The sequence below is a fragment of the Dromaius novaehollandiae genome, chromosome 1, assembly GCF_036370855.1.
Source record: "Dromaius novaehollandiae isolate bDroNov1 chromosome 1, bDroNov1.hap1, whole genome shotgun sequence".
Taxonomy (NCBI): domain Eukaryota; kingdom Metazoa; phylum Chordata; class Aves; order Casuariiformes; family Dromaiidae; genus Dromaius; species Dromaius novaehollandiae.
This window is the reverse complement of record NC_088098.1, coordinates 146,215,714-146,242,201: the sequence shown is the minus strand read 5'-3', so window position 1 is coordinate 146,242,201 and position 26,488 is coordinate 146,215,714. Positions and strand designations below refer to the sequence as shown.

Below are 26,488 nucleotides of genomic sequence, written 5' to 3'. Positions count from 1 at the left end.
TTTCCACCTAACAGCAAACATCTACAATGTCCTAACACCAAAAAGCCATCAAAACTACTAATAGATTTTGATAATAAATTTTAAAATTCTAATTAAATTTGAATTAAGACTGAGTTGTGTGAGACTTATGTTTTATCTTCAGCTACTTCTGTTTGATACTAAAATACTAAAGCAACAAACATACCTTGGAACCTTTCAGTCCTCCTAATTGATCTTTGTCATTTAGTCCCCAAACAAAAACTTTGGTTCTTATTGTAGCTGCTGATTCCAGCCCAGCTGCCTTCTTTTTAACAAGACTGAGTACATTGAGAAAAAACAAAGTCAGTTTAGCAACTTGCGTGCTATAGCACTTTACTGATTTCACATTTTAGAACACTGCTTCAGTACCCACATCACCACAGTTAAGTGGTGGCACCGGCAAATAAAAACAAAAAACCCAGAATCTTGGTAGTCTGCAGAGCAGTAGGGTATATACAAAATATGCCACATGTCAAATATGACTACATCAAGTTTTCTGCTAGTTTTACAACTTGAAGTATGCTGGAGAAGCAAAATGCACACCTTATCTATGTGATAATCATAAAAAAGAAGTTAAATAGCAACAAATGACCTAACTACATCTCTGACAAACTAAGATACTGATTACTCTCTTTCCTACCATTCAATCTAATTGTTTAAGTTGCACTGCTTGTAAGTAATCTCCTGATCAGAATATAAAGACACTAAGGCTCTTTACAGGTCTTTCCTCCTCCCTACAATTACCTACCTCCCAGTGTTAGCTTTATCATCATCTTCCTCCTCATTATCAGAAGCAAGGAAAGGGACTGCAGCCAAATCTTCATCCTCTGCACGTACACGTCCCAGTATGCTGAGGCCATGTATTTTGCAATCAATTCCAGAGCTCCTGCACTGTTTGATTGCAATCTCAATATACCTGTGGTACTAAGACGAAAAAAATTACATTGCCACCTTCTGGGTCCTACATAAGTTTAGGAAACATAGGAAAGACAATTTTTGCTTGGGTTTATTTGTCATCTTAAAAAAAAACAAAAAAAAAAGAACAAAACAAAACAAAAAACAACAACAACAACAAAAACACTGTACCTTAACTGTACCTTAAAATATCTGGCTTTCAACTCTGTATAGTTTGTACTATGGTCTCACAAATCTGAGAATGATCTCACTTCCAATCTTCTAAAAATTGATTATGCACACCTCCTTGAAGTTACTGAAGAAGGTTAGATCTACTGTCCAAAATAAGCCTTACCACCCACCAAAATTATTCCCAGATTTAAGCTTACATGGCTATCTTTTTGCTTCATAGGTATATTAATTTTTTGAAAAAGCTATAATGTGTTTACTCTTAAGACTATTGCAGAGTTGCACTGTGATTATGATAAAAATTATCAGGATAGTTAACTTTACTAAACTGCCAGAAATACTGCTCATGAAGGGAAAAGTAAATTACAACAATGTAACAATCATAAGGGTGCTTTTCATCCACCTCTTGCAGCAAAATATTTTTGTGTTCTGTATAATTCTTCTCACACAAACTTCACCTACCTCTGTACAATCGCTGAGAAGAGGCACTGTGGTGTCTGTAGGATTTATATTGATTGTCTTTAGCTCTATAAGGTTATTTAAGGAATTTCCTCCTGGAAAGCAAAACATGGAAAGGAAAATATTTTAAAATAGAGTTTGTATCAAAAACAGACACTATGCATTTTAAACAGATGACTATGTTAACTGAAGTCAAATGAATGCCAACTGTTTGATGCAGAAAGATTTTTAGACTTCAGGAGTACATTCACATACCTGAAACCACAACTAAAGAGGGCATGTAACTGCTGTCTGCAGGATCCACTATCATCTTTAGTCTGTGAACAAGAACATCTGGAAAAATCTCCAAGCGAATCCAGTGCTATGGAAAAGATACAGAATTTCTTTTTCAGATAGTATTGTGAGGACCACTGTATTGTTAACAAGGATAAATATGTGCCATTGTGAATGTTATGGAACATCTGCAATCCATGGAATCTGGTTAAAGAACAATGATCTTGTCAAGTTCTGGCCTCTCTGAGACCCAGTACAAGAGAAACAGCTGCAGCAAATAACTGATTTCACTGAAGAGCAATACCACTGATCAGACCGAAAAAGCATAATGCCATTGCAGATCAAGAGATGGGACATAATGTAAACCTTTAAAAGGTTACAGACAGTAGACAACCTGAAAGAAGCATACTGGTGCATATTCTCTGCACAACCATTGAAAGAGCACTGAAATGCACTGGAGAGAAGCCCAGCTGCAGATCCCAGTGCCCAGCCTGGCCACAGAGCAGTGCTGTGGGCCAATAAAACTGGTACACCACAGACTAAGAAACAAGGCATGTGACCCAGTGGCTCAGGAGCAATTTTAGCTAATAATAACATGGGTGCTTTTCCTCTTGCAACAACCTCATTTAAGTAAGATACAATCAATGCGAATGTTAACAACAATTGTCATCAGTCATAATCAGAAGGTAATGATATGACCAACCACCGAATAATTACTCTGTATTTCAGAAATCATCTAAGTTCTTTATATTTCACGAGAAACTTAGAGATAAAGCACAACTTAAAAAAGCAGCACATTTACCATGAAGAAACATAGCTTTTGTACTTCAGGTATCTGTTTTTACTACATTTTTATGTTACACATAGACAACAAACAAACATATTAACAAAGTAAGGTAAGTGCTTGTCCTCTTAAGAAAAAAGAAACATGCCAGAGTGAACCAAAGGAATAGCTTAAAGTTACCTTTCCTTGCGAGCCAGAAGACTGCCAGCACTGTTCACTACCATCGATAAGACGTGAAGCCTGATTCACAGAAGATGAGACATTCAAATTTTTAACAATTCGTGACCAATCATCCAGTAACATTCCTCGCTGGCTACTATGCCGTCTCTTCAGCTGTTTTCCAGAACGCCCACAAAACACTGGAGACTGACCTGTTCAGTTAAATGTAATTTTAAGCATGTACCTCTTAAAGAAAATTGCTTTTATTAACCCATAAGCAATGTGAAAGGAAATATAACAAATCCTAAAGATTTCTCCTAAGTAGTCTCAAAGTAGAATGCAGCTGGAAGCATGACACACAGATTTGGCAATGTTACTCCTGCTTAAATGGTTTAACTTGAAATTTATTTATTTTAAAAGGAGTTTCAAGTACATTACATGACCTTATGAGTTCTCATGCCTGTCATTTGGGGTAGTTACATTTCTCTTCTTATACTTATGATTGATTTGTACTAAGGAAAGCTATCGTAAGTTTGTATCAAAAAATATTTAAAAATAAAGGAAAACTTCACTCTTATATCACTGGGGCTGTAAGACATTAAGAGTAATTCCTAATCTGGAATGATAAAACATTACAGAGCCATGCACTCTTTAAAATGACAGCATCCTTAGAAGACTAAGATTCTTGACTAAATATCCACCTGAAAAGGTCCTTCCTTTTGAAATACAAATCAAAACTTCTGAAGATATACACTTCAAAATACAGGCCCACAGCATACCAATGTCGTACAACACCAAAGCATATGAAAAACATTCAACCCTCAACCAAAATCTCTTGCAGCAGAATAGAAATAGCTAATTTTTATTACTTAACAAATTCTGAATCTTAGAAGTTAATGATGTGGGGGTTTAGTGAGTTTTTTTTTTTTTTCTTCCTCCCTTCAAAAACTCACTTCTGCTTCCCTTTACTGAACCCTGAAGCTTCTAGTAAGCCTGATTAGATAATACTGCAACTCCTCTACCCTACCCAATGCAATGGACAGCATTAGGGATACACACTATGCTAGCTGTACAACCATATTAACTGATTTCTTAACGGGAAATCTTTCTTACCCTTTAAATAAACCATCGTATACATGAAATGCACGTTCATAATTTCTAGTAGGGGAACAGTTTCATTTGACTCTCAAACCAATCAGACTGGCAATACATAAATATCAAGAGGTTTAGTCCAAAAGCCAGCATCACCTTGCAAATATTATTGATCAGCTTGATTTTTAGACAGGTGTGGGAAAAATTAGGGGAGAGAGAGATGGACGAGGGGAGAGAGAAAAGAGAGGAATCCTTGGAAAGGTTTCCCTTACTTATCACACTTCTCTCGAGTCTCCAGATCATGGAGGCAATGAGGAAGTAACTCTCACATATTGCTGGGCAAACTTGCACAAGAGCAATTAAGGACTACACCAGAATCTTAGGCATTTCAAGCCGTACCTGCTGTCATGAACGATCGATTCACCTCTATTTGGTCTGACAGCAAAGGGCAGGAAGACCAAAGAATTACAGCATTTTACTCTTAGTGTAGCTGAAAACTCAGGTTTTACATAAGGAGTTATTATGTAACCAAATTTTTTAAACTTATTTCATGCTGGTAAGCAGTCTACAAAGAAACCTAAAGAGTTGATGTTCTGGTGTTGTTGCAATTGCCTGTGGTAAACTACAGCTATGTTCTGCCAAAACTATTTTGTTGCCTAGAGGGTCAGTCTGAACATTAATTTTATTATGTTAAGAAGCTGAATTTTAAGATTATTTTAAAAATGAATTCAACGCATTTTAAATTCATGTAAGAAAGTCTAAATTCTGAAATTTACCTGGTTCATTTATTCTGCCAAAAGTATGCCGGGTGTTATGTTTTCTGGTTTTAAAACAGGTTTCGCAGAAGTCAAAATCATCACAGTTTCTGCATTTGAATCTAGGCCCATTGATAGGAAACATCTGACAACCATCACACCTGATTTCATAAAAGAACAAAATATATTTCTAGCAGTCTTCATGGTACAAGTTAACTGTAACGGTACTCAAGACAGTGAAATCAAGACAATAAGGCTAAAGGGCAATCCATGTACATTAAGAAATATATAAATCATCACTTACGTGACTCCAGGGTGAATGCTGGGGACCAATTCCATTTCTGACAATAAGCCAGTCCAGTGAGACTGCTGAGGAAAGTCTACAATGACATCTTTTCCATTGGCACTAAATGCTGTGACAAAACATGCAGAAAATACAATATCTTGCAAATATCTTTAAAATGAAGTGGAAACTGTCCAGTGATGTAATCAACATCGGAGCAGAAATACATCACAAAAAAAGCTATTTTCATAGGGACCTTTTATTTTAATGGAACTATGTATTAACCTAATCAAGTAACCTGCAGTGAGGGAGGGGCAGGGAGGAAAGTACAATTCTTGGCCCTGAGTGGTTTTTTTTTTTTTTAAAACAGTTCTGACAGAGAGACAGAGACAGCCAGACAGAGACAGAGAGGCAGAGAGACTGTATTTCTAAGGACAAACAACTGACCAACATCTGTACCCCTACAAAGAATCTATGCCCCACAGGTTACTTTTATAACCTCACTTATAGGTAGATAATAGTGCACCTCACTTCCACATCACTCTCATATCAAATCTTCTCAAGACAGATTTATTGCTTAAAGGGAAACCATACTTGTGCTTCATTTAGAAAAAGTGTAAATGAAGATTACCACAGGAAACTATACAAATTTTTAAAGACCTTTACCGCATGTGAGTGGAGTAGCTCATAATGCAGATGAGCACATTAACAAAAAGGGGAGGCCACAGTGTATGCGGCCATAAATTCATCATGGACATCAAATGCATTGTATTCTCTTATCGCCACGCAATCTCCCACATAGTGGTATGAGCAGTAACTGTTGAAAAAAATTCTCTTTAAACACTGTACAAAGTCTGTGTGGTTTCAAATTCTATTTCCCCTCCTTCCCCATTTTGAATATATTTTACCTTTGACTACTCCAACACTTCGGTGAGTAACTGATCCCCATTTGTATTTGGGTGTGGTAACAGAGGTTTTCACACGCACTTTGTCACCAATCTTGATATGCGAGGCAGAACTTTGTGGTGGGAATCCTAGCAGTTTCAAGAATAAACACATGGTGAGGTTTTTCCCCCTCCAAGATAAATCTCCCTTAGTATATCACTCAGCTAGTTATTTAAAAACAGCAGTGAACCTACCTAAAAGCTCAACATGGATATATCTGACCCAGTAAGTACCACCCTTTTGTTGCCAGTCACATTGCACATTGAGGTCATGCAATCCATCTCGATCCAATTTAATTACTTTGCCTACATCTCCTTCACAAACTTCCTCATAGGCTCTGCAGCATCTAACCATCATCCCAACCTAGATAAAAAAGGACAATAAAATGCCACAATTCTGCACAGAGGTATGTAGCAGAAGGGAAGTAGTTTCCATATAGTTATCATCATCATGCTTACCTGAATATTCTCTCTCACATACACAGCATAATCATCATTACTCAAGAAATCAGCTCGTTTCTTATAGGTTTGGCTCTCTGTTACAACAGCACCACTTGACTGAAAAGAAGACCCAAGATAAATACAGAGCAGTTTTAAAAATCTGTTTCTGTTTTCAGTTCACATAAATACAACTCTTAGCTGGAACTTAAGATAATCCAACAAAGGCAAACACATGTAACATCAAAGTTGCATGCTGAAATGCAAAAAATCTTCAACGGGTCAACTGACTACAAGGGTAAAGCTTATAATCTACTTTACTTTAAACCACAGCTTAGCTTCCAGAATGACTTGTCAAGGAATGTAGTTACAAATTTTTAGAATGTCTGAAACAAGCTGCAAGTTGCAGCTTGGAAATTTAGGAAATTTAAGAAGTCTGGCATTTAGGAAATTTGTTTGTCAAAGAAAAGTCGAAACAAAAAAAGATTAGTGAGTAATCAGCCCTACATATTCACGTTTCACATTCCACTTTTTAGATGATATGTTGGGGGCGGAGGTGGAACCCAACAGCAACAACAAAAAACAGTAGGTGAATGTTAATCACAGAATGGCTGAGATTGGAAGGCACCTCTGGAGATCATCTAGCCCACCACCCCCCTACTCAAGCAGGGTCACCCAGAGCACACTGCCCAGGACCCTATACAGACTGCTTTGGAGCATCTCCAAGGATGGAGACTCCACAACCTCTAGTTGTTCTAGTGCTGTCACCCTCGCAGGGAAGAATTGTTTTCTTGTGTTCAAGTGGAACTTCCTGTGTTCCAGTTTGTGCCAGTTGCCTCTCGTCCTGTCACTGTGCACCACAGAAAAGAGTCTGGCCCCATCATCTTTAGGTCCGCCCATCAGATATTTATACACTTTGTAAATTGCTCCCAAGCCTTCTCTTCTCCAGGCTGAGTCCCAGCTCTCTCAGCCTTTCCTTGTATGAGATACACTCCAGAGCCTAAATCATCTTTGTGACCCTTTGCTGCACTTGCTCCCACAGGACCATCTCGCTGTTGTACTGAGGAGACCAGAACTGGATGCAGCACTTCAGTTGTGGCCTCACCAGGGCTATGTAGACGGGAAGGATCACCTCCCTCAACCTGCTGGCAACCTAATGCAGCCCAAGATACCACTGGGTTCTTTGCCACAGGGGCATGCTGCTGGTTCATGGTCAGCTTGTTGTCCACCAGGACTTCCAGCTCTTCTATGCAGAGCTGCTTTCCAGTCACTGGGCCCTCAGCATGTACTCATGCATGGTGAATCAACTATTTAAGGTACACCATGATTTTTTGTTACAGTCATATAACTATGACTTTAAAAACTTCTAAATAAGGCTTAGAAAAACAAGCTGATGAAAAATATAAAATTGTAGATATCAGAAATTCTTCTTTTCAAGATTTGATCTACTTTAAAAAAAAAGGGAATATTACATTCCACCCGCAACAGGAATTTTTAGAAAACTTGGTGTTATTTTGAGCATTAGATGATGTATTTTTTAATTGTGGCATATTAAAGACAATGTATAGGACGAAGTTTCTCACTGCAGTACTGACTGATGAGAATATCAGAACTCAATATCAAGATCACTTCCTCCAAAGTATACCTTCCTTTCTGTTATAATTATAAAATCCCACATACAACAGAAAACTTAGCATAACACTTGAAAGAATAAACAGCAATACTGCACCTATTTTTAAACTGATAAATCTTTACTGAAAGAGTTCCTGAAAGTTAACAGAAACTTAATGTAAATTCAGATTAAAGCCATCATACACAACAGGCACTATGAAGGCCATTTTATTGCCAATAATTGAAAAACAGTTTTTATAGTGAAAAAAACTTAATTTATTTCACTGACATCTTCTTGCCTTTTATTCACAATTTTGCCTTCAATCACAGTTTGTAGCTAACATACTCTACTACCTTTTTTCAGCCCAAAGGAGGTGGGGGGAGAGAAAGGAGTCCTTTACAAATATTCCTCTATAGCATTAACTATTTTGAATGCAACCAACTGAGACTATCCAGAATATTTACAGCTATCACTAGTGGAACGTCTACCTGACATTCCACTCCTATACGGATAAGCAAATATTTATAGATTATTGAGGTTTTTTTCAACATGGTTTAGAAACATTTGGCCAACTTGGTCCTTGTTACAGCCATGAAAACCTGGGACAGCACAACGTCCTTGAATTCTAACCAAGTTCATAAAGAGAAAGAATTACAAAATTTAGACTCTGTTACCACATTTAGTTAATTTTTTTAACTTGATACTCACCAGAGGGCAGGCAGCTTCAGCTTCTTCTACCTCCTCTACTATTTCCTCATCTGAATACTCATCAGAGACAGTATCAGCATCAGAAAGATCAGTAATCTGAACATCAGGGTGATCCAATAACCAGCCAACCAAGGCTTCCACTCCTAATACAGATAACAAAGTCAGTTACTAAGGGATTTTCTGACATTCCTCAGACAGGGACTTCCAAAAAGGGAAGTAACAGTTGCTCCTTTGTAAGTAGTGTTTCAGTCTGCTGGCAGCTTTCCTTTTAACACTACCAATTTAACCAACATACCTGGTAACCCAGAAGCACTTCCAGAGGTTCCAGACAGTGATTTTAGTGCAAATTCGATGTTTTTCCTAGGAAAACCCATTTCCATAAGTTGAACTACAATAGGAAGGGGTGGAATTGGAGATTGCTTGCGTTTCTTCACTTTTGTAGGTCGGATATGTTGCACTGTGATGGGCGTTGTAGCCTCACTAGAGCTACAGTCTTCAAACACTGGAGTTGAAGGATGTGTAGACTCTACAGCCAGATACTGGCATACTGCCAAAGCAGCAGCCTAAATGGGAGCATAAATTAGTCTAGGTAAAACAAGTATATTAAATATTATTTTATTTATGCGTGCATGCATGGATAGGAGGGAGGAGAGATGGAGCAAGTGAAAGAGCAAGCAAGCAAAAGAGAGTTTCAATAGAAAGGTTAATTAGACAGACTTGCTGATTAGGTTGCTTATTACAAGAAAACACAGACTCTACCTCAAGCTCTTGCTTGTCAAATATTGCTTTCACAGGTGATGGCTGAGTAGCAGCTGTTAAAAGTTGCTGCAAAAGGATCATGGGAGGCTGAGGTCCTTCAGGAGACATGTCTCCTATGTCAGGGGATGCAACTGCTCCATCCTCTTGAAACAAAAACATTATTTTAACTGAAAGCACGTAATAAAAGTCAATATGGGGACTTATTCTGGGGCCTATCTGCAGACCAAACATAGGTATTTCTCCCACATTTCTTCACAGGAATCACATGTTTAAGATTAAACCATGTGCACCACATTCCCCATACACAAAGCAAGTGAGAAATTTGTAGTTAAACACGAGTTTTACTAAAATACACCTAGAACAAGTCTGCTCAGTGGACAGTGAATGTACACCAGTAACTCTTGAGTTCACCTTGTTACAGTAACACTACTATACACAGGTCCTTCCAAGATAAACCACTTTATATAGATTACTAATAGATTACTAACAATCTCCTCCTCTCGTTCTCAAAAGCATGGTAGATACTGTTCATACAAAGCCCAAAAAATGAACATGAACTAGAAGGATGTCAAGAGCAATCCTGAAAACTGGTAGAGCTGTTTTCTCTCTTTTTTTTTATTTTTTTAATATATAGAATTCATATATAGGTAGATGAATTCAAATTAATTAAAACTACAATTCATTAAACTTCTTTTAAGCTTGTGCTTAAGATACTACATAACCCATACTTGTTTCAGTGAAAAATGCAATATATTTGAAGTAAAAAGAATAACTGAGATCTCACACTTCAAGCTTTGAAGGAGGAAAAAAAATAGCAAAAAGCACAACTGTTTTAAAATTATTTACAAATTCTGTCCAAATACTAATTATGAAAGACTGTTTTATGTATATTTGGCAAACTCCAACATTCCAAGCTTCAAACATCTGACCCTATTCTTCCAAAACCTAAGTCAAAAAAATCAAAATGCTTTTAATACATAACTTTAAAGCATTCCTGAATTCTAGCCTTTAACTTTTAGTCTTTTGAGGCCAAACCTAATTTCTAGCCTCCAAATGCCATCAGCCAGGGTTATATGCTGTATAGGTGCTGTATCTACCACCTGAACAAACTGTGGCACACTCAGGTTTCATTTCAAAATACCTGCAGGATTTAATGCACACTCCTGAACAGCTGGCTGAGATAGGATCTGCCTTAGTGTATCCTGGTGAGACAGCAGAGCTCGTCCTGCTTTCAGTATATACAGCTTTAATTGCTGGCATCTCAGCAGATCCAAATCCACTTGACCTATCAGGAGAGGAGAAAGGCTAACATTCACACAACCTCATGACCTCAGCCCGAGAAAACAGTTTACATCTTAACTCACTGTGTGAAAGATTGTGAAGTGCTAATGAACAACATGAGGTAGTCTGAGTAACGTGTTGATGACCCATGACATTAAAAAACAACACCTTTCTGTTTTTCATCCCTCGGACCACCGCACAGAGAATATATAGTACAGTAAGTATAGTTAAAATGTTATATGCATCCAATAGTTAAAACAATTCAATACAAGATATCCAGTCCCAAACCATATCTACATTTTCTTGCCAAATTAAAAACTGTATTCCACTTACAGTGCCCCAAAGCTGTTCATCTCCTAACTAAACATGCCTCATAAGTGAATATTATTGAAGGTTGACCAAGAAAAAAGCAAGATTCCAGAAAACCCTTTTTCCTATGTATATTTATTGTTACCAGCATTTTTTCCTAGGGAATATCCAGCTCAAAATAAAAATAAATAAAAAAAAAGGTACCTGAAAGACCCTGATTAGGAGACTTCATTCTGTGTTTTTCTATCTTACTTCCAGCCATGTTTACTAGTTGAGCCCAAACAGAGAGCATAGGTTCAGTGAAAGGCAAGTTGTTTACATTAAAAGCCACAACTGGAAGCTGGGAGAGGGGGAAGAAATGGACAAAGAGAGAAAACACCGATCAGCATTTTCCAAAATTTTGTAAAATCATTCAGAACTTTGATTCTTTCTTATCTGAGGAGGAGCAAAAGCATTATTCATTTCACTGTTCTTGACCAGGAACAACCAGAGAGGACTCATTCTCTACAAAGCTGCTAAGGTTGTAGCTGTATCACACAATCACACAACTATTGGGCGAAAAAGCAAGACAGAGATAGAGCAAGGAAGAACTGTAGTCCCTGAAGCAGGCTGGGGACTTTCACTAAAGCCATCTTAATTGACTTGAGATAAAGATCCAGGTGAAAAAGAGCAAGAGTTTCTACACTAGTTCACAACTTACGTTAAGGACATAATCAAGCTCTTCTCACCTAACTGCTATAAATCACATTGTCATGACTTGGGATTTTAGCGCAGGTCAAAGGACTATTTGCCTCCTCAAGAAATGAGGACAGACATTAAAGGCCCTATAAAGATATGCATGAGTACTGTGTTAGATTTGCACTAATTCAGAGACTTGTAGGTGCTGAGCTTCAACATATTTACCAAATGAAAAACAAATAATTTCTTTGCACCAAATGTCTTTAATTTCACAAAATCATACCTTTCCCTGTATTAAAGCCTCAATAAAAATGAACTTACTGGTTTTAGTTGATTCAGAGGGCACACTCTACATGTTCGCATGTCGTAGAACTGTACAGTGATTTTCCCTTTTGGAGTGATGCGTGTCACTGTGCCTTCTCCAAATTCATCATGAACTACTTGCCCACCTAGTCTCAAGCGACTGTCTATGCCACCAATCACTGCTAACACTGCCATTAGGCCTCCCACCTCTGGATTCTCAGTGTCAGGAAAGTAGTCATCCACAAGGGCCTAACAAAGAACAATAAAATTAACTGTAGGGAGAAAAACTTCTACATGTTTTAAAATAAAAAGTAATTGCACATATTCCAATTAAAATATTACAGCACAGGTATACACATACAGATACAAAATATGGTTTCAAAATTACACTTAATATCATTTACAAGCATTTAATATTTATCACTTTAAAATAATTATTGCTATAAAAATGAGCTTATTTTAAAACGTGGAAACTACCCCTTCTGACTGTTTTCCTGCAAAGATGTGGGTGATGGAGGTTAGCTGAGAGTTGATGTACTTGTTTATGAGTCCATTCCACTGGCTTAGCGAATGCAGTGTCCTCAGCAATGCCACTATCTCTTCTGCTAAAGTACTGCTGTGAGTTGCAGTTAGAGATGCTTGGGGCCTGGCCTTTCTCCTTCTCAGAGTAGATTCTGAAAAGATAAAGCAATCACACAAACACTTGTCAGTTTAACGTATATATTTTTTGTATAAAGAGAAAGCCATTAAGAAAAAGATCCTCTACCTCTGAGTAGTGGGATATCTGAAGAACAAGTGCTAAGCAGGCTGCCTAAAAAACCAAACAGTTTTTCCACAAGAAATTTCATGTCTCTCGACCTTTCATTTTTGTCCCAGGATGGAAGTACTGCTTTCAATAAATGTACAGCAAGGATCTAAAAAGAAAGCAAAATTAGTGTTACTCCATCTGAAGTCACCAAATGTTAAGGAAATTCTCAGACATTTTAAGTATGGAAGAAAGACACTTTAAAAACCAGCCTTCCTTTGTTGTTATTCTGTAACACTGGTATTTTCCTGGCTGCTGAATTTAGAGTGCTACTGATTCTCACTTTTTTTTCTTTTTTTTGCTGAGGAATACATAAAGGAAGTTGTGCCAGTTCAAAGTCAGTAACAATTTTACTGGCACATTTTATTAGTGAAGCCAAGCTCTGCAATAGTCTGGACATGAGACTGGGAAACAAAATAACCTATATACAACTTTAAAACACAAAGGAAAAAATATGAATAAAGAGTGGGAACTTCGTTCAGACTCCAGGTGTGGAACTTAGTACTAGCATGTATTTCAGAATGAGAGCTTCAAGTGCTCTGCAGTGAAGGTATAACAACAGATGTAAAGCTGAATGATTCAAGAAAGCAAGAAGCAGCCGCAGTGACACCAAGAATATTTACAGTATAACTAGGGCCTGAACACAATATAAAAGGAACAAGCCAATGTCTATTAATCTAGACATTCTATGAAGGGTGGACCAGGAACATGAGAAGGCATCGCAGTACAGTATCAAAGAACAGATGAGGTTTCACATTTTGAACACAAGTATTTCAGGACGCAAGCTTCCTCATCTTCTGCAGTCCAATACAAGTGAGGAGAACCTCTCTTGCTGCAAACCTCTGTCAACAATACATCTTTCTACAAATCCAAAGTTTTGTCTTTTTCTTGTTGCTAAGCTAGACGGTGGTACATGAGGAACTATCATTTCTCTCAAGAATTCCCTGAACAGCATAGATGACTCTAATGCACCAAGTCCTGAATGACGAGAAAAGGCTTATCAAATTAAAAATACTGGAAAAATTCTTTGGAAGATCACACAATAACAGACAGGCCTTTATGATACAAATTTAAATTTAAAACATTAACATCTTTAGCAAAGAAAAGAATAGAGAAGATCTCTTGATCCCTGAGTCTTAGAACTTGGAAGAGATATCCTATAACAAGGGTGCTTCACAATCTCATGAAAAAGGCATAATAAGACTTAAAATCTGTAAGTTTAAAAAAAATACTGAAATAAGATGCAGAGATGCAGTTTCTCAAAAAGAATAACAACAATTTACTCTAGAGGGAGGGGTAGTAGATAGTACATAATTTGATAACTCTACAATCAAATTGTACACTTTTTCTAACCACCTTTTCTCTAACTTCTAGGAAGCATTATATGGGAGTTTCTAGAATACATTTTTGGAACACTGTTTTGGCCTCGCATCTGCACTAAACTTCCAGGCTTTCATGAGAACAAGAAAGCCTGTACTACCCTCAAAGCTCAAAAAGTACATGCGTATATTTAAAACAATTAATTCTAAACATTATAAGACTTGTTTTATTTTCTCCAATTAACTAAAAACTAGACATTTCACAATCTCATTTTTTACATATTTTTTTTAAGACAAGTCAAATCCACTAAATCCATTTCTTATTAAAATAATCCAGAAATGCACACATTACCTGTCTCTGTAGTGAAGCAGCAGTGAAAGATTCATGCCCCTCAACAATTTTCATTAGTAAAGTTATCCACTGAGAGGTACTTAGAGTGCTGCACATCTGAGGCATGAGTGCTATACTTCTAATGAATCCCAATGTGCACCAGCTTCTATGCTGTTCTTTATAAACTAATTTATTTGGCAAGGAAGCTAAAAATAAAAAGACACATATGTAACAGTTGACTTTTCCACCAGCTACACAACAATTCTCTGTATATTCCTGGGGGATTTTCTGGACAAATCATAATACTGAGCTACCGAACTGTCCTTAAATGCACTGTTACCATCCATTTTAGAGCTTCATAATTAGTTTTGGGTTTTTTTAAATGCCTTTAAAACAATTCTCATCCTCATACTGTTTCCTTATTTAGCTCATTTCAAAGGAATAAAAACTTTACTCTCTAAAATTACAGAGAAGCTATAAAAGTGAGTATGATATACCCAGTCATACTGTTCCCCCCATTAAGAAAAAGACAGCTTAAGTAATTCACTGTCTAAACAAACTATATTTGTCTTGATGCTCATGATCTCATGCATTTCTCCAGCTATTTCTGCTTATGATCTAAGAATAGCCAAAATCATTTATATTGCTTTTGCAACTAATTAAGATTTTAATAGGTCTGAAAATATATTTTTTACCCTTTGGTCTTAAAAGATTAAGAACCTGTAACAAAAGATTTACAAAGTTGTAAGACATTAATAAAACACAAAACAGAAGCAGACTATGTCTGTATAATATACCTGATTTATCTATTGTTCCACTCTCCACAAGCACACGGAGCAGACCACACAAAGTCCTAGTAGCATCACTCTGCATGACTTCAGCATGGACACCAGCAGAGAGAGACAGTGTCTGCAACAGGTTCACAGTACTTGTCAGCATCATGGAGGTAGGGTGGAGATTCCTTTCAACTTGTTCTCCTTCTGAAGGGAAACATAAAAAGCAAACAAATGCTTTGATATGCAGTTAATTTACTTAAAGTGTTCTGAAACAAACAATATGTGAGAAAATTGGGAGAAATATTTTCTTAAGCTGATTTGACACAAAGAAGATTCCTTATTTCACACTGCTGGGAAAAAATATAAACCAAATATTTCTTGCAGATATTCAAGTTCTTCTTTAGCACTACACTACAGTGTCAAGAACAGGGAAGAAGTATGACAAGATATAATTAGGCCAAGTAAAATCCGCGCTTTAGACCATCATTAACATATGTTCAAATGTGTACCTCCTGATACCAGTAACTGAAATTATTTCAGTTGAGCAATGCCTTTTCTTTTGGCCCGTGAATGCTCAAATATGATACCACCCTTCCTAACCTCCTTTCTCATGGTAAATCTATTTTAAGATAGATTCTGGTCAGAAGTGCAATTCTGTTAAATTAATCACTTTTAATGAAACATTTTCTGCTCTGAAAGAAGCTTTATTCCTCTTGTAAGATGTCAATTTTGGAATTCATCTAAAACCCTGCTTGTATTTTTATAAAAATTTGCTTTTTTACCAGAATCATCCTCAGTGTCCGAATCCTCTGTCGTGGGCTGTGCTGCAGGTGGTGGCTCAGATAGTTTGAGATCGTATTTTCCCTCCTTCCCCATTCTGTAAGAATTTGTACTTCCTGTGTCCCACTGCACTCTAATCCAGCCATCTTCTCCCAATTCTCCAATCACACGACCCAAACCAGGGGGTGGCCCATCCTGACAGAAGAGAAGCTCAAGTTAAACAACTGGCAACACTAATTCATATCCAAAGTTAATAAAGTAATATCAACATTGCTTTTTTTTCCTGCTAACCTAATGTTTAGGCAGGGAACATTCTATAATTTTTCAAAATTCAGCATAAAGTTGGAAAACATTCTCACAGTCTTCTAAAGAAATCAACCCAGCAAACTGCAGCAACATCCATGTTTAGATCTACTTTACAATATACTACAAAAGTTCCATATAGCTGCTTGGAATTGCATAATACTGTGTCAAAAAAGTGATTCAGCTTTCTTTTAAATAATGAATCAGAACAGTTTCACTGAAAAAGAATTTCCATGGCCAAAAACGAAATTAAACAAGTATTGTATCTATTTAATGTTAACTAAGTCTTTGAAAGGTAAAGTGACCTTTAAAGTTGGAATACAAAATTCACAGACAGCCCATTAAATACAGACTTCAGATTTTAACACATCCAAACCTGTATGGAAGAAGTTGTACCTGATCGCCCCATTTCCAGTCTACCCCTCTCACCACTCTGGTACCAATTTTCATCATGGCTGCCAGCTCCGGTCCAGAAACAGGGAGCTGAACTGGTGTGGTTTCCTTTCTCGACTCTTCTAAGACTGTAGCAGAAGCTCCACGAGAAGAAGAAATCATGTCTTCTTCAATGTTGTCAGAACTAGGTCCTAAATAGAAAAAAACACATAAGAAAATTTAAAAGCAGCTATAAATTTTTTGAGTACCTTTGTCATACTTAAACCAGACAGCACATAAGGTTTGTAATATGAAAGCAGTAACAAACAAGGAAGCTGACTTAACAGGTGATAGAGTCAGGGGAGCTTTTAGACAGCTAGGATACAATAATTTTGAATTCCCTAGGCTTTAAATAGTTAATTCTGAACAAAAATAAATGACAAATAATAAAGACATTAGAATGATTAGTCCAATGGCTAAGTTGTCTTACTAATAGAATTTTTTTTGGAAAAAATTCATTTGTGCACTCCAGTTAAGTAGAATTTATAAGAACAATTATTTGCTACTATCTGGGGAAAAAAGAAATAAAAGCAGGAAAGCTTGAATCACGGCAACCAACACCCAAAATTTCTGTAACAGATCAAACAAAGGGAGCTTCCAGCCTAAATACAGAGACTGGGAAAGGTTTTAATAGGTAGAACAAATAAAACTAAATGAGTGAAGACTGCAGTTTTTAATGTTTCCACCAAAACTACTCTATCACTCACAAATTCTAACATGCTCAAGACAAAGGCTTAGGAAAAAAAAAATCATGACTGGTTATAGTCAAACTAACTTCCTTCTCATGATGCTTACTGACATGTTCTTATACTGGTGGCAAAGGTGAACAGCTTTAATTACTATCTTGAACCAGTAAAGCCATTCTGTACTTTGGCTGTACCAACAGCTAAAACCTACGGGATGGATTTATCAAACCTGTATTTTCTTCAAAATAGCAAGAAAACAAGAGATCTCGTACCTATTAGCCGCAGTGTCGTTTGTGTCAACGCTAGCATGCCAGAATTTAGGAGAAGGCTCAAGGTATTGGCACCGTGCTGCAGTGTCAACATGTTGAGCATGACCAGCAGAAAACGAGCTTGTGGAATAGTTCCAAGACTTGGTCCTGCTGGATTCTCATTAGTAATTGTTTGCAGAGGAACAGGCTGTACACCTAATGCAGAAACAGGATGCGTAACATAGTCAGTTGACATTTGCAAGCTACAGTAAAATAGTTTACAAATTTGATGGTTTAAAATATTTGTTATTCCACCCTTGGCTTTAAGAACTTGCAAGCAGAAGTTCAGAGAAACTTTTTACAACAATTTGAATGTTAATGGTAAAACATCACTAAAGGGTAATCAATTCACCTGTTGCTGATAAACAAGCTACATTCTCTTAAACACTGCAAAGGAGGTTAAATTAAGGGGGGAGAACAGAAAAATATTTCTTAGCACAAAGCAAGGGAACTCATTTTAGGACTCCAATTACCAGGAACTTGAAAAAATGCAATATAATTAGTTTAATATAGTTTTCCCCCCCCAACAGCAACAAAATCGGATTCACCTAGTTCTTTAAATCTTGCATTAGCATCTAGCAAGATGTTCCGGACATTCTGAATAGCCCATGCATACAACTTTCCAAAAGTTACTTCTAGCAGCATTCTGTTAAACGGTGGGATCAAATCAACATCCTTCAAGCAGTCGGTAAGAGGTTCCCTTCATATAAAAACAACAACAAAATTTTTAAATACTTTTCTTTTGCTTAGGAATTGTGAAAGCAAAAAAAAAAAAAAAAGAAAGAAAAGCAGGGGAGAAAGGGGGGGGGGGGGGGGGGGACAGAGAGTGAGTTTTACCCTATGTTGGCTCCTTCCGGAATAAGCCTCTGCCATCCACAGAACATAGCATATTGCACAGATGGGAGCAAAAAATTTTTTGTTGCCAATTTCAGAATAGTATCTATTCCCTCCAAACGAACTTCTGCTCTTTCTAACTGCAAAGGGGAGAAAAAAGAACTGTCATATTTATATGTAAATTGCTAACACATGCACATGCAAGCACATTTTTTATTCAGCTTACCTGTTTTAATAAACATTTTCTCATTTTCTCCACATCCACTGGCTCTTCTTTAAGTGCAAATTCAACAATGGTGTTAAGCAGGGCAGACTGTGGATACAAACCTTGGACATTTTGTTTCAGCCATTTGTACTTGTGGACACCTGTAACTGTACTCAAAAGTGGCTGCCACTTATCCTGTAGAATAGAAAAATAGCAAGTTAAAAAACTTTTACTGAGAAATAAGTCATTTCATACAAAACCACATCCAGATTTCAAATATTAGGTGAAAAAAGTAAGTCTTCAAAGCCAAGAAAGAGCTTATTATTATTTGTGTCTCAATATCATGTTTATAATTGCTACATATAATTTCAAATGCACTGGTACTCAAACAAGTAAGTAACTTACTGCAATCTTTTATTTTGAAATGAACTTCATCCAGACAATTCTAAGATTATTAATAATCTTAAAATTCCAGAAAATATCTTTTACAGATTCTAAATATGCAGTACATAGTTTATTTTTAAGATTTTAATTTCATTAAAACAAGATGCCATAGTTAATTATGCATCCCAAACATCATTACCAGTATATTAAATGCCAGTTTATAGCTGCTTTAGCTAATATCCTTTTCTATTGTTATTTTTATTCACAAGGTTGATTCAAAATCTGATATCCCACCTTGGGTGATTTGATTGGTATGGGCCTTTTATCTATAGGTACAGGACTGTGAGGTACAACACAGGATTCTTCTAAATCACTCTCTTCATTTCCAATTTTGGATTCTTCTACATCAGCAGATTCAGATTTTTTCGGTACTAGAAAAAAAAAAATTATTCCTTCATGTAACCAGATAGCATTTACAGTGTCAAGTTTTAGGTTTGCAGGATGACTTTAGCATACATAATTTATTACAAGATCTGCCTGTGACAAAAAGGAATAGACTCTCTGTAAACTCTAAATCCAACTATTACCAGACTAGCTCTGGTAATGTCTGCAATATGCTTAATCTTTAAAGATCAACTTCAAATGCATTTCAGTATTTGATCAGTACATTAGTATTTCTAGTTAAATAGTTGTTTTACCACACTTCTAATAAAACTTCATTTTTAAGAATATAACACTTCTAGGAAAACTTAATTATACACAAATTGAGAACGATTGATATAGACAGGTCATTTTTAACAGACTTGGAAAACAAGCAGCAAACTTCACCTTAGATTAATTCTCTTGTCCTTTTGTTTTTGCTGTAGGAACTGACATATGACCATTGACTTAGAAAAGTTTGTGAAAATGAACAAGAAAGCAAACGGTTTGGGCACTTTTGTATATTTAACTTTTTTTTTTTTTAATTAGCTAGAAACTTTGGAATGAGTTTGAGTTTCATTGTTGTATAGAAAAAAACAGGATTGATGTTCTTACCTCTCTTTTTTCTTCTTTCTCTAATTATCTTCTGAACCACCCTCCGCCATCGGGGCAAGGAACTCAGAAGTTTAAATTTTGACATTATAGAGAGATCATTGCAAACTGCAGGACGCAGTTCATTGAATAAGAATCTCAAACGTTCAATGACAGGAGCACAAACTTCCTTGTAAGAACGTCCTTGTTCCTGGTGGGTCTAGAAAAGGCATGGAAAGGTTATAGGTTACTGTTAAACATACAACAAAACAGAGAATACACAACTTTTTAAATAAAACATTTCTAAAGCTAGACATCAGAAGGTAAGAGACTTACCTTAATCAGTGAGCATTTTGCTTGGTAGACAACACGACACACATCCACTACAGATTTTGGTAAGGTTTTGTGTTTTACCTGGTCAACTCCAAGTGTACCAGGATGAACAAGAGACAGCGCCACGTGACCTTAATGGGAAAAGACAACCTATGAATATATATTTATAAAACCATCAATAGCAGGGTTTAATTTGGTCCAAATAGCTGCACCATGAGCCTACCTACCCAAATCTTCATGCTTCAGAAGACAACATAATAACAAGCGTCCTACTTCTTCCACAGGATGCTCAGGAGGGAATGTAATTGGCGTTGTTAGGTGACACTGTTTACAATATCTTTCTATTTGACACAAAAAGTCCTACAAAAACACAAACCAAAACACTATTTAACTATTTTTTTAATACAATAAAAGGTAAAAAAAAATACTTCAGCTAGCATGTAAATAACACTGAATAATCTGCACAACCTGAACTACTATTCAGAAGCCAGAGATGCTAAACAGCATGCAGCATTTAATCAACAGGAATTACAACCTAATATTGCAAAGATGCCCTGTACTATTCTTCTCATATTAAGGGCAACATAGCTACAAGGAACAAAGCTACTACTACTTTTGATTTCTCATCTAGATAGGCAGGAACACCATTTTTAAGGGTGTTCTCCTAAGTCATCACCATTGCTATCCTATCTTCCACAGGACTACTTTTTTTTTTTTTTTTTTTTTTTTTTTTTAAATAAAGGAGCCAAAATCAAAATGCTGGAAATTCTGTGGTTATTACTAAGACAATGATCAATATAAATGTAAGATTTTCATAATATCCATGATTTCTACTATGTGAAACCTGAACCCCAAGGTGCAGAGGGACTTTAAGACATGCATCTGAAGCATAAAATACATCTGCACTTTAACTGGGAACTCCATCTCAGCTTAACTGAGGTAAACATGGTCTGTGAATATTACTAAAGCCTTACATGGAAAGTAATGCAGTATGTAATTTAAAAAAAAAAAATTACAGTTTTTAGCTCTCATATTCAAAAATTCAAAAGAAGAAGCCGTACAGTTACCATATTAAGTAAAATACAGATTTTATCCATTAGTGGTAGTCAACCACTTCTTTCACAAGCGGTAATTTTGAAATAGCTATTTTTATTGTCTGCTAAAACTTTCAGAGTTTTCATCAATGAACCTGCTTCACGTCACCACTGTCAGCTTTCAGCAACATTTTTTGGAAACAGGACTATAGAGGGCTTACCTTCACAGTGTGATCCTGAATATTATTATCTGCAATAGCTTGGAGGAAAGGTTGTGAATGGTCACTCAAAGTTAATCGATGCATATATAGTTTTGATTTGTTTGGGGTAGTGTTACCAGGTGAACTGCAGTGGTCTTCATCTTTTTCCTCATTGTAACTGTAATGAATCTGACTAGTTTGCAAGCCTCCAGAGAAGATAGATGACTTGAGCCATTCTAAAGGGAAGAAAGCAAAACACAAATGTATATTCTGATGAAAGGTTAACTTATCAAGACCCAATAAATCCCTGCAGTAAAATAAGCAGCACAACTGCAAACAGAAGGTTTAGCAGCTCTTCCATTTGCTGAAGCTTTTTCGAATGGGTGGGGGGTGAGAAGGAAGGAAAACATACAAATTAAGAAACATTCAAGGACAGGGCAGCCATCACCTGTTTAGAGATAATAGGACCTTAGCTATTATTCTGTGATTAATATTGAATTGTACCCTCTATTCAGCAAATTAAGAACCAGTATTACCGAATCCAGCACCAGATGTTTGAGACAGTTATCTGAACACGACACAGTGAGAAAACTGCTATATAGAGTTTCATTTCTCTTTCAACATTCTCCATACATTATATGTTATAAAATTCTGTATTATTTTTCAAAATTATCATCTAATCTCTCTTTAAATCTTGCTAAATTCTCAGACCTTGATGTGCATGGTAATTAATGTTAAGAATAAAGAACTTCTGTTCTTTAGAAAACAGCAAAACTAAAGAGCTTCTAGATTACCAGTTAAATTATTTGGACTGTGCCTTTTTCCAGCATGCTTTTGCGAGCCTTTATCACTTATTTAAGCTTAAAATGAAGTTCTGCTTACTGGCACATTCAACTTCCACAGGAGAAAGCGGTGTACTCATTGCTAGGTAGGAAGCATGCAGTCCAAGGAGAAGACCCAGATTCCTTTCTGTGTCTATCAGAGGTGATGAAAGACTACTGAGGTCTGGTGTTGTAATCACTTCCTGGTCAGGCTGATTAAAAGAAATATTAGTTGAAAGCTAGAACTGAGCTCCAACAAAAGTTTTAAAAGCAAAACAATACCTTACTTTAGAAAGGGTGCATCCACTGTAACAAACTATCCTACCTCCATATACTGGCCAACACAGAAGGCATGCATTGATTCCCTTGTGTCCTCAAATTGCAAGGCAGCTTCCAAAGCAACAACTGGGTCCTCACCTGCAAACTGAGCTAATGAAAGAATGAGGTGGTCAGTATAATATATACACAACTGTTTATACCATCTAGTTTTGAAACAAAAGTAATCTGTATCTTCAGCTCAGGTGCTGATTCTTACCAAGTATACTATTGCCAGTTAAAGACTGGGTTTGAAAGTCCTTTATATCATATACTTTCCCATCAATTACTGTCCAGAATCCTCCATCTTTATTGTGGTTCTCTAGATCAGCTTTACGTATAAGTGTCACCTCCTCATTATTTCTGCAACTCTGGCCAGTAAAAAATGAACCTATGGGTATAAAACAGAAGAATATAAGTTTTTCTGGACTTTCTTTAATAGTTGCCTTACCAAATTCTTCACTTCTATTCGAAGGCTGCTTGTTTTCTGATATGCTTACAAGTCAAAATGTCTATGAATATGTTCCTATGTTAGCAGTAATACAGAATGCAGTCAAATTATCTGTACGTTATATTCTTTTATAGAATAATCTCCAGTGTCACTTTGTGATAGATCTGGCACTGCCCAACTATATGGTTGTTTTGCTTGCAGGTGGACAGACTAGGATAACTGCTCTTCAGGCAAATTGCTGCTCTAGGTGGTTCTCCCTCAAATCTACTTCAGTTTTACTATATGCCTGAATTGCATTCATGCAAAAGTGACTGAACACACAGTCAATTTCCATCTAAACCAAAATTTTTTAATTAAGTTACATACACACTAAAACTCTATGTATCAGTAAACTCTATTTCAAACTAAAGGTAACATCATCCAGGCAAGAAACATCAGAGTAATGTTCACACACATGCCTCTCCATCTGCTTGCTCTATTTGAGCACCAATTGAAGGTTTGGGGGGTTTATTTGTTTTTTGTTTGGTTGGTTTTTTTACTTTCCCCCAAAACACTACTGTCTGATATTGTGACTTTTAGTGCTCTTGGGCTATAGCAACCATGCTCCATTCCTCCTTCCACCAGTCGTAGACAATCAGAAATGCACATTTTCGGCTCTTCTCTTCACCCCAGAAACACCCCATACTATGAAGTGCAGTGGGAAAAGAAAACTTGTTTCAAACTTTCATATTACTCTCCCTTTATGTTACTGACATAATTTAATAACAAAACACACAGTACTATTCACGTATTCACCATAACTTTTAGCACTCAAAATTCAAAAAATGAAATGGGATGCTGTAGCTGGCTAAACAGTGCTGAATTGGTTCTTTAAAAAGCTGTATTTATACTCAGTTTAATCCTATCTCTATAAATTTTTCTTAAGAGTTCACTGACAGAAACACTGCCTTTTGAATTGATTTAGATGAGTAAAATCTTCTTGTACCATAAAGTACAATTACCTATCTGAGATAAGCTCATGAATAACCACCATTTTTATGCAGCTGTTTTATCAAAACATAAATAAATAGTCCAGACGCTGTTAACACATACCCATTATTCCTGGCCACGCTAAATCCTCATTGTCATCCCTTTCCTTTCCAGGGGCTAAATGGTTAAATCTGTCTAGATGTTCTAGCAAGCCAGCCAACAGAGGGATAGCACCAGCTTCTTGCATTAATCCAGCATTTTTACTGAGGAGTAACACTATAGAAACCACCAATTCTGGAAGAAGAACACCTAAAACAGGAAACATTCAGATTTAAGTAAAGACCTATGTTTACAACATGCTGGAAATAAATCACAAAGCAACATGGTCTACCTTGTATTACTGCTTTAATACAAAGCTCTTGTCTTCCAGTCAAATTTGCCCTCCTTCCCCCAAACTGAGAGATTAATTTGAATCTTTTTTAAAACCTTCAAGAGCATCTACACTATAACTTTATGATTTCCTGGGAGAGGATGGAAGGAGGAGAATGGAGAAAAACCTACCTGTTAAATCCCCATCCACAACACGAGATACTTCTGCAAAATGCCTATGACTAGCAGAAGCAATGCTGGTTGCCACAGGAAGTATATCACTGATGTGTGTGCACAGAAGGGCAGTGTATTTCTTCAGTAAAGAGCCAACTCCAAGGAGGTCAGGACCTGTATGAAAGGGAGAAAGAGCACAGAAACCATCACACAGACATATTTAAGAGAGAGACTTTAAAACCATCAAACTTTTCTGAAATGCAGGCACTATATCAGCAGTGAATTAAGAAACTAAAACATCTTTTTTTAACTTTTAAAAGTTTTATAACTTAGATCCTGTTGCATTCCAAAGAGTTTTTCTTAAACAGAAAATTCTTTTTAAAATCTACTTTCAAAAACTTTTCAGAAAGACACAGCAACCAAGCTGACAACCCACTACCCTGCAAAAAAGATATAATGGAAATGTTTTGGGGTTTTTTTTGTTGTTGTTGTTGTTGTTTTTTTAATAACTTACTGCATGTATTAGGGATCTGCACAACATAATCTCCTGGGTAAAGTTTACTAACAAGCAAACGCTGAAAACGGAGCAAAAGATCCAGAGAAGCAGATCTCTCTTTGCTATAAAGTTCATGGTCCATGCAGGAAGAAATGCGACGAGCAACATCTTTTAGCTTGGCTATCGTCTGCGAAGCAATGTTCCTAGTTGGTATAAAAGCATTGTAAAGTACTTAAAAGAACATCCTAGAAGGTAATCTTGCAATACTTATTTATTTGTGAGAAATCGCAGCAAAAGCTTAACCTGTGTTTCTATGGCCTATCTGCTGTTGCAGTTGTCATAAAGAAACTCTGTTCTCATCATCCTATATTGGCCTTTCATCCACAATTCTTTTTTAGAGTTAAGAATTTAAAACTCAGGTTTTTTCCCACTTTAATGCCCCAAGTAGAATCTCCCTGAGGTAGAACATTCAGTTCTAAATACATTTATGATGATGCTTCTACTTTATTACTTTATAAGAAGAGCTTCTGAACATTCACTGTATATTTGTTGCAAAGCCTTTCAGAGAACAGGAAGAAGTACCAAAATCCGTAAGGGCAAAGCAACAAGTCTTTCTATATTCAGATAATTACTGTAGAGCTTTCCTCCTCAGTCAACCACATAAAATAGCAAAGCTACATACAGGCTGGGAGAATGTTCAATATTTTGAATTCTGAGAAGCTGAAATGCTAGTAACATTTTCACTAACCATTTTTTCACTAACCAAAAACCAGTCATGCTTTAGCTGAATATTTCATAAAACATATCTAGACAGATTTCTGTAGAAAAAAAGACGACAAAATTGAAGCAAATACCTTAGTAACTGTTGAATTAACTGAACTAATGGCAAACTTTGTTTTCCTGCAGATTCATAGATTCCAGTATTAATAAGGTCTTTATCCAATGGAGTCCTACTCCTATGAAGTGTCGATGCATTTGCTTCTTGTTCATCAATTTCTTTTTCTTTCTGTGCTTCCTTCTTTGCTTCAATATCCTAAAATTTTAAATTAAATTTAAGAAAAAGAGCAAACTGCCACTATGATTATGAAACAATTTACTAACAAGTATTTACAAAAACAAGATCAAGTCACTATAACCTACTCCAGAAGTGAAACAACACTTATGAGGCAAATCTGTATTCTATACTCCACATAAACACTACATGGGCACACTTC

At 36.5% G+C, this 26,488-nt stretch overlaps 1 protein-coding gene across 4 annotated transcripts in view; it reads right to left on the bottom strand.

The window, feature by feature from the left end:
- The window catches only part of HERC2 (HECT and RLD domain containing E3 ubiquitin protein ligase 2), a 120,183-nt gene that overhangs the window by 42,973 nt on the left and 50,722 nt on the right, over window positions 1-26,488 (bottom strand). For all 4 annotated transcript variants that reach the window (XR_003259634.2, XM_026103270.2, XM_026103272.2 and 1 more), the window contains exons 20-57: window positions 26,129-26,307; window positions 25,293-25,477; window positions 24,797-24,952; window positions 24,359-24,544; window positions 23,036-23,206; window positions 22,826-22,929; window positions 22,562-22,712; window positions 21,701-21,915; window positions 20,673-20,805; window positions 20,449-20,576; window positions 20,137-20,332; window positions 19,396-19,532; window positions 18,739-18,912; window positions 18,516-18,652; window positions 18,227-18,378; window positions 17,643-17,834; window positions 16,649-16,836; window positions 15,952-16,144; window positions 15,191-15,373; window positions 14,415-14,599; window positions 12,705-12,852; window positions 12,416-12,612; window positions 11,957-12,187; window positions 11,162-11,297; window positions 10,509-10,652; window positions 9,368-9,510; window positions 8,904-9,171; window positions 8,609-8,751; window positions 6,310-6,408; window positions 6,046-6,214; window positions 5,815-5,940; window positions 4,928-5,036; window positions 4,645-4,784; window positions 2,798-2,988; window positions 1,816-1,921; window positions 1,564-1,655; window positions 767-942; window positions 185-296 (exon numbers count right to left, since the gene is read on the bottom strand). Coding sequence is in view for 3 of the 4 variants with exons in the window: in XM_026103270.2 (XP_025959055.2) it covers window positions 185-296; window positions 767-942; window positions 1,564-1,655; window positions 1,816-1,921; window positions 2,798-2,988; window positions 4,645-4,784; window positions 4,928-5,036; window positions 5,815-5,940; window positions 6,046-6,214; window positions 6,310-6,408; window positions 8,609-8,751; window positions 8,904-9,171; window positions 9,368-9,510; window positions 10,509-10,652; window positions 11,162-11,297; window positions 11,957-12,187; window positions 12,416-12,612; window positions 12,705-12,852; window positions 14,415-14,599; window positions 15,191-15,373; window positions 15,952-16,144; window positions 16,649-16,836; window positions 17,643-17,834; window positions 18,227-18,378; window positions 18,516-18,652; window positions 18,739-18,912; window positions 19,396-19,532; window positions 20,137-20,332; window positions 20,449-20,576; window positions 20,673-20,805; window positions 21,701-21,915; window positions 22,562-22,712; window positions 22,826-22,929; window positions 23,036-23,206; window positions 24,359-24,544; window positions 24,797-24,952; window positions 25,293-25,477; window positions 26,129-26,307 (6,075 nt within the window). In the remaining variant the exon portion in view is untranslated. The remainder of the gene's footprint in view (window positions 1-184; window positions 297-766; window positions 943-1,563; window positions 1,656-1,815; window positions 1,922-2,797; window positions 2,989-4,644; window positions 4,785-4,927; window positions 5,037-5,814; window positions 5,941-6,045; window positions 6,215-6,309; window positions 6,409-8,608; window positions 8,752-8,903; window positions 9,172-9,367; window positions 9,511-10,508; window positions 10,653-11,161; window positions 11,298-11,956; window positions 12,188-12,415; window positions 12,613-12,704; window positions 12,853-14,414; window positions 14,600-15,190; window positions 15,374-15,951; window positions 16,145-16,648; window positions 16,837-17,642; window positions 17,835-18,226; window positions 18,379-18,515; window positions 18,653-18,738; window positions 18,913-19,395; window positions 19,533-20,136; window positions 20,333-20,448; window positions 20,577-20,672; window positions 20,806-21,700; window positions 21,916-22,561; window positions 22,713-22,825; window positions 22,930-23,035; window positions 23,207-24,358; window positions 24,545-24,796; window positions 24,953-25,292; window positions 25,478-26,128; window positions 26,308-26,488) is intronic.